The sequence below is a fragment of the Papilio polytes genome, unplaced genomic scaffold (genome assembly GCF_000836215.1).
Source record: "Papilio polytes unplaced genomic scaffold, Ppol_1.0 DF824382.1, whole genome shotgun sequence".
Taxonomy (NCBI): Eukaryota; Metazoa; Arthropoda; class Insecta; order Lepidoptera; family Papilionidae; genus Papilio; species Papilio polytes.
The window spans coordinates 1,287,453-1,295,430 of NW_013524822.1; the positions used below are offsets into that span (position 1 = coordinate 1,287,453).

At 35.0% G+C, this 7,978-nt stretch overlaps 1 protein-coding gene across 1 annotated transcript; it reads left to right on the top strand.

The window, feature by feature from the left end:
* Positions 1-4,206: 4,206 nt before the first annotated feature.
* LOC106111140 lies at positions 4,207-7,472 on the top strand. The gene is made up of 4 exons (XM_013293135.1): positions 4,207-4,285; positions 5,307-5,464; positions 6,492-6,617; positions 7,380-7,472. The coding sequence occupies exons 1-4, from the start codon at positions 4,207-4,209 to the stop codon at positions 7,470-7,472; spliced, it is 456 nt and encodes a 151-aa protein (XP_013148589.1).
* The last annotated feature ends 506 nt before the right edge of the window (positions 7,473-7,978 follow it).

The following is a 7,978-nucleotide window of genomic DNA, read 5'->3' on the forward strand; positions in this document are numbered from 1 at the left end:
TATTTAGATGGATAGATGTTTGTTAGAGTTTGTAGCCTAAACGGCTGAACGGTTCTCGATGAAATTTAGCATAGATGTAGAGTATGGTCTGGAAGAACACATAGGCTAGCTTTTGTATTTTTTAAATTCTACGGATGAAGTCACGGACGGAATCTAGTATGGTATACTTTAATTATCTACCGCACCATAAATAATGTTTGAACAATTAATTATTTTAATGATGCAGGACATAAATTTTGAGTAGCGTTATCGGGGAATCAATTTTGCATCACCTGCAGCCGCAGGCGAGGATCATTACTCAAGTTAATGGTCCCTCGCAAGCACTTGCATGCCCTTTCAAAAACAATCTTTTGCCTTTTATTTTTATGAAAAGTCGCCATATAAAATTGGATATAAGATCTAAAAATTTATGCCTCAATCTTACTGAAAAAAGTAAGGGAATATATTTGTCAAATTCAACTCTACAATACCATTTTAAAACTTTTTAAATCGAAAAAAAAAAACAGTTTGAATTATCCAATGTACATCTGTCCTTCTCTATTCGCATACTTCTTTCTCACTCATGTAACAAAATGTCTAAGTGATGCATTTATTCTTCAACGACGTACAAAGATATCAGTTGTAATCAATGTATGTTTTACTAGCTAATTTCATGCGGCTCCGTCCGCATGAAATTACTAAAAAAATATTTTATTGTTTTCATTTGTCAAATTGTCAATTGCAAATGTCAAAATGACATGACATGACAAAACTTGGCAATCTTGCTTCCTTGATGTTGGCAGCAACGTATGGTCTCTTTCCCACATTAGAGTTTATTTTCCAAAATATTTACCCCCTAAGTTTAATAGCGTTAAAATATACATTTTAAAGCGCCTAAAGCGTGTCGTAAGTGTAGGCCTTTTTTATTGAAAACAAAATAATTTAAAAATATGCTGTAATTGCTGACATCTTAGGCAACAAAGAAGTGTGTGTTTATGCTTTATTATAATAGTATAGATGAGTATAGATCCAAACAAATATACTCGTATAGATGAACTAAAATAATTCTATCTTTATCTCAATTAATATTCAGCCTTGCTCTATTTGAGGTTATAAATATTCATATAATAATGATCGTTCATTTGGGCGTAGTTTCGCAAAACAATAAATTGTTTTGTTATTGTTCGTATACTTACGGTCTTTTTTTCCTCTTCCTTGTCTATAAGAATTTACTTTATAGAGTTCAATCTCTTAATAATAGTTTTATTAACGTATCAAAGTTTTGTTTTTACAATTTAGCTTTGTTAATAAAATTAAAGAAAGTGAATAAAATTAAATCGAAGCATGTTACTTTAGTGTATATTTCACCATACAAAGTCTACTTAACCCTTTCACTGCTACCAATGGAGTGTTACAACTAAATTAACACGCAAACAATGTTAAATCAGTTTAATTTTCCGCACTGTTAGCTCATAATTCAATTCGGTTATTACCACTATGAATGCGTAATGGCCGTCGGTCAGTTTCACAAATTAGTTTAGATATGGTCCTCTGTCAACTATTTGTCACTACAAAATTGAACATCGATATCTTACTAATATAAAATACGATTGGATGAATGTTTGTAACAAATACAAAACTGAACGAATCTAAATGAAATTTGAAATAGAGATAGTATAATATACAAGTAAGAGTTTCGGTGGCTCAGTGGTTTAAGCACTTGACTTGTAATCTACAGGTCTTAGGTTCGAATTCCGCTGTCCAATGTGATTTTCGAATTTTCGATTGTACATAATTTACCCGACGTTCATACGGTAAGGAAAACATTGCGATGCAATCTGCACATATCGGCCAAGAAATTTAATATGTGTAAAGTCAACCAACCCGCAGTGGGCCAGCGTGGGTAGGCTCCGAGCCCCTCGGTGGAGACATATAGTGAGCTGGTGATAAATATTCAAGCTAGAACTACGCATTTTTTGTAATTCCACGCTGATCATGTCATTACGTACCACTTTTTTTCTTTTTAATTTGAAAGAAGACTATGTTTATTGTATAGAATAAACGTAGACAAAGTTTTTTTACTGGTTATTTGGTAGACAGTATAAACATATAACGTTCCTACTGAGCGATGACTACACCCTTAGGGTAGGCAACGACTATGACCTAGTGGTCATAGTCAACAACGCTGGTACAATGCGTGTTGGTTGACTTCACACATATCTTTAAATTTCTTAGCTGATATGTGCAGGTTGCATCACGATGTTTTCCTTCACTGTAAGAAAGAATAAACGATTAGATTCTTATAAGTTTTTTCTGCATTCGAAACTTATTTGGTTTTAATACAAAATTTGCAGAAGAATTGTCTTAAAGAACAATTCGAGCATTTCCTTTAGAAATACGGTAACGTTGTAGTCCGATCTTGTAGTTCTTTGTGCAAATTAGAACAATGGACTCGACTACAACGTTTTTCCAATCGTTAAAATACGGGACAAAAGCGACGGCCTCGAGAGGAAAGAAATTAGAAATGTATGAAAAATTTGAAAACATTTTTTAATACGTATTTTAAACGTATATTTTATCTCTAGCTATAATTATTTAATTCCGCCTAGCCCTTAGTCATCGGTTTGCCTCTCCTAGAACATAAGCTATCGCACATTTTACAATTTTAATAAGATAAAACGGTATTTTCATTACTGTAAACTTTTTTTTACTTAAATAAATCAGTAATGAAAAAAATTACAAACATTTAAAGATCATTTTTAAAAAGACCTGTTTATTTTAATATTATTTAAACTTTTCAAAAGCAAATTGTAAAATGTTATCTTTATATTTTGTTTCCGAACGTTACCAGCATTGCAAGCGGTTAACACCATTAAAAGTTCAATCTCTGTTTATTTTTCAATGTTTTAACTTTAAAGTAATATTAAAAATGGATATTATATTTTGCGGAACTGTTATATTTATTTTAATTTGTATTTTCATATCAACCGATCTGTACAACTTTTGGTTTATTTACATGAAAATGAAAACATGATTTAAGAGAAATTGTAAATTTGATGTTGGCAATATTAATAGTTAATTCGATATTGTTTTAATTCAAATCCGACAAACTATCAGCGACAAAATGGCAAAAACAAAAACATAAAATACCACGTGTTTGTATTTCTAGACATAAGTGTATGATACTTATGCATTTTAGATACCATAAATGATAACACCCATCAAAACAACAGAAATGATTCATTAAATACCGATTTAAAAACATATTCTATACAACAGTGGTAGAGCCTGCTTTAACATCTTCGCACGAATGCGCCGGCTCGCCCGGTGTAATACCACGACCACACAGAAAACAGGCGTGAAGTGGAAGAAATTTCGCGTTTCGTCTGATGAGTGTGGTGCAGGAGGCCCAATTTTAGCCCCTTTTCCTTTACCCCCTTTTCTTGAGAGGAAGGTGTGGGAATGAAAAGTGGATTTGACGGTGGAGGAGACGCACAGGAAGGGGAAATGTCCTATTTGCGTCTCCTCCTCTGTCAATTAAGGGTAGGCAACGCATCTGCAATTGTGGATGTTTATAGGCAGCAGTCGCTTTTCATTTTGGTGGATTCGGGTGGCCGCTTGCTCGTTTGCCACCTTATATTAAATAAAAAAATAACAAAATCCTATTGATATTATAAATACGAAAGTTTAGATGGATGGATGTTTGTTAGAGTTTGTAGCCTAAACGGCTGAACGGATCTCGATGAAATTTGGTATAGACGTAAAGGATACTCTGGAAGAAGACATAAGCTTTTGATTTTATTAATTCCACGCGGACGGAGTCGAGGGCGAAAGCTAGTATTCGATAAAGATTTAACCTTCAACAAACATTGAATCACATGAATCATTAAAATGTCACCACACGCATTACATCCGAAAAACCATCCGATTAAATTCAATAGACGAACCACCAATACGAAGTTTGTCTCTTTCATTCGTTTTAAAAAAGAAAAAGATAACCATATGTTTGTACAGTCGTTTCACAATGCAGATTACGTAAACAATGTTACGACATAAAATTATTCATCCAATGTTTATCTATAATCACTGATCATGTCATTTTGTATTATCCACAAGGGCATTTAGTTTAAAATTTCCATACATTTATAATACGATTGTAAAGTTAGCCGCTGTGTAGATTTATTTCGTTATTATTTTACAAATATTATATTTGACAATACGTCGAAAATGTGTATCATTTGGCAATGCAAAGTTTTCATCTATACGTTGATTTTAATCCAACAAACAGTCGGCCAAAGTGTACACGGTACGTTATTATGGTGTTAAAAATAATCGTTCATATTAAATTATCTATACAATATCTGTTCCCGTGCGACTTCATCCGCAGAAAATTAATCAAACTTGCTTCCTTGATGTTGGCAGCAACTTATGGTCTCTTTCCCACATTAGGGTTTTTATCCAAAATATTTGCCCCCTTAGTTTAATGTCGTAAAATATGTAGCCTAAAGCGTGACGTTAGTGTAGGGCTTTTTGTTAAAGAAAGAATTATTATAAAATATGCTGTAATTGCTGACATCTTAGGCAACAAAGAAGTGTGTGTTTACGCTTTATTATAATAGTATAGATATAAATTGGAGTGTCTATTTGCATCAAAAGAAAAATTCCAGATTTCGGGTAGAGGATGTATTTCTGTTGCTCGTAACGAAAATCGAATTTAAAAATGTTTTTATCTGTCTGTCTGTCCGCAAGCCGCGTTCCGGGTAATCTCTTTCACTGACTTTCACTGAAGAGTAGCTGACATAAACGAGCAAACTATAGGCTACATTTTTATCTTAATATTGCGTGGACGAAGTCTCGGGAAACAACTAGTTTTACTCATAAAATACAAGCCGTTAACGTAATAAAGTCTTATAAATTGATGATTACCGATTCTGCACGAAAAAGCATGAATCATTGTCACGTTCCTAAGCCGAGAGTGTGCGAACGAGAACGCAACGAGCGATAGAGAGGCACAATGGGACTAGGCGTTCGGCTTGTGACGTCACATAAAATTATCGTCCTTCAATTGACTTTACAACTAACTTTTTTAACTTTATAATGTAGTACTTTAAATAATTTACAGACAAAGAGAAACCATATTTGTCTTTTAAACCAAATTGTAAGTTGTCTGATAACAATCTAACGAGTAAAATATGTGATAGAAATATCGGATCTTGTTCCCTTATCTGACGTCATTGTTAAGCTATCTGAGCCTCTATCAGTCAATAGTGGGACAGGCCCAATCTTATATCATTTTCTTGATAGCTAATAACAATATGTGATTTCAGAAAGCCCTATAGCGAGCGTCATTCGTAAATCAATGGTGGCCACAGCCAAGTCTTGCGTAAACCATGTAAATGCCACACAAGAAGATTTGGAATACCTCCGTAATGATCCTCCATACCCGGAGAAATCGTCATGCATCATTATGTGTTTATTAGAAAAGGTGAGTTTTGACAAAAATATTACATAGAATTAGATAGTAAATCACTAAGACACTCCTTGTCGTAAGAAGTTGATTCAGATTTATTAAATCTTCACTAAGAGACAACCTTCTTGATAAGGACTCTGAGTACGGCAATAATACTTTTTTCCGGCCGGCCGGCTTTAACATCTTCGCAATACCACGACCACACAGAAGACAGACGTAAGGTGGGAGCATTTTCGCGTTTCGTCTGATGAGTGTGATGCCGGAGGCCCAACCTTAGTCCTTTTTCTCATAAGAATAGGATGGAAAAGGAATGTGGATTTGACGGTAGAGGAGATGCATAGGAAGAAGAAATATCCTCTTTATGTGCGTCTCCTCCTCCGTCGATTAAGGGTAGGGAACGCATCCGCTATTGCCAATGTCCAAGGGCAGCGGTCGTTCCGCCATTTTCGTGGATTCAGGTCGTTTGTTCGTTTGCCACCTTGTTAAAAATAAGAAAAAGCTTAACAAAAAAAATTGTGCACGTAAATTTTTAGTAATGTAAAATCTCATTACTCTTTTAATGGTAATGGTTAATAAAAGAACCTCTTAGAGTTAGTTTATTATGAAAAAAACTATTATATTATAAAAGACTGTTTAATTGTCAGTCAAAAGAGTGCAATTGAGTGTTTTACAAATTCATACAACTATAAAAACCTTTTAAGGGTCTGCGAGTAATTTAATTACGAGGTCAATGGTTGCTCGACTATTGGCGTCCGGCCAAACTTTCTTATCACATTATTGACATGGAAAATTTAAATACATCTGTATCTTGCCTGCCTTTACACTTAGAGAGCGGCACACACTTTGACTAAACTATGTTGTGCGATTGTCGATTGTTTCGGAGCCAATTCAACTGTTTAGTTGCACAATTAAAAATCAATACAAGCTCATAGGAATCAAAAAGACTAAACGATTGTGGAATAGTTTAGTCAAAGGTACCTTAACTAGATACACAAGTTACTTTTTGAACTTATGTTTACTGATTTTTATTTACACTCTGCAGGTTGGCGTTGTGAAAAATAACAAATATTCCAAAACAGGCTTCATGATGGCTGTATCACCGTTGGTTCTAGCTAAGAAAAGTAAATTAGAACATATGAAAACTGTTTCTGAAAACTGCGACAAAGAAGTAAGATTAAACGTGATTTTATAATTTCCCTTTGCTATCAAATCTACTCCCTTTCTTCACAATTCTGTTTACACCTTTAAAGCGCGCACACACCTTTGAATAAACTAACCTACAAGTGTTTAGTGGCGCCTAGATTCCTATGAACTTATATCGAAGTGCACACACTACTCGACTTTAGTTGTGCAACTAAACAGTTGCATGAACTGCGAAACAATCGAGGATCGCACAACAGTTGTGTGTTTAGTCAAAGATGTGCCCGCTCTTAATAGCAACATGAGATATCCTTAGCATAAATCGCCTAAACCTTGGGCGTCTCCAAGGGGCAAGAGGAAAACTGCCAGTCCCCTTCTTAATCATCGGTTGCGCCCCCTTTTGATCAACGTCCTCCCTAGATCATTGATTGGCGACACCCATGGTTAAACTGAAAAACATGTCGTAGCATAATGCTCACTACTTAAATTCCTGTTGCTAAATTTTTTTTATATAATATAAGGTGGCAAAGGAGCAAGCGGCGACCTGAATCCACCGAAATGGAATGCGACCGCTGCCCATAAACATCCGCAATTACAGATGCGTTGCCTACCCTTAATTGACAGAGGAGGAGACGCACATAAAGAAGACGTTTCCCTTTCCTATGCGTCTCCTCCGCCGTCTAATACACTTTTCTTTGTCATCCTGTAAAGGGAAAGGGAGTAAAATATGTACGTGGTGATGTCAAATAATCAAGTTTGTTTTTTATAACTACTGATGCTTTCCTTGCAGGTGAACCATCATGACATAGTCCCGTGTCAACTTGGCAATGAAATAATTACATGCGTTTATAAATACGCTCCTGAACTGCATTTGAAGAGTTAAAACTGGCTGTTACTTCTCGTTTATCTCTAAATGTTTTAAAAATAACTGTTTTAATGTTTGCTTTATTATGGTTTCTCAACAATATTATATCAGTTCTTCAAATAAATCTATTTTCTATGTTCCTTTGGATTCATCAAATGTAATACTATTGAGGTTTTGGAGTTAATGAATCATTAAGTACTAAAAAGAGTCAGGTTAATTTTCTAAATCGCGCAATATCGGGAAAATGGATTATTCCCAACCGTCACCGCTCTGGCCCCAGGTGAAAATAAAATGTTCATCCGTCCCACCTTTTAGTGCCACCATCACTAATAAGGTAACAGATGGAACCGTTATGAAATAAAATAAGTTCCAACTGTCCCTTAATCTCAAAAGGTGGGACGGATGAAACTTTTTATTCTCATCTGTCTCCACGTGGGGACAGCAGGGTGACGGTTGGGAATAATCCGGGAAAACAACTATAATTGCATTATCATTTGTCGACCCATGGGCGTCATAAACTATAA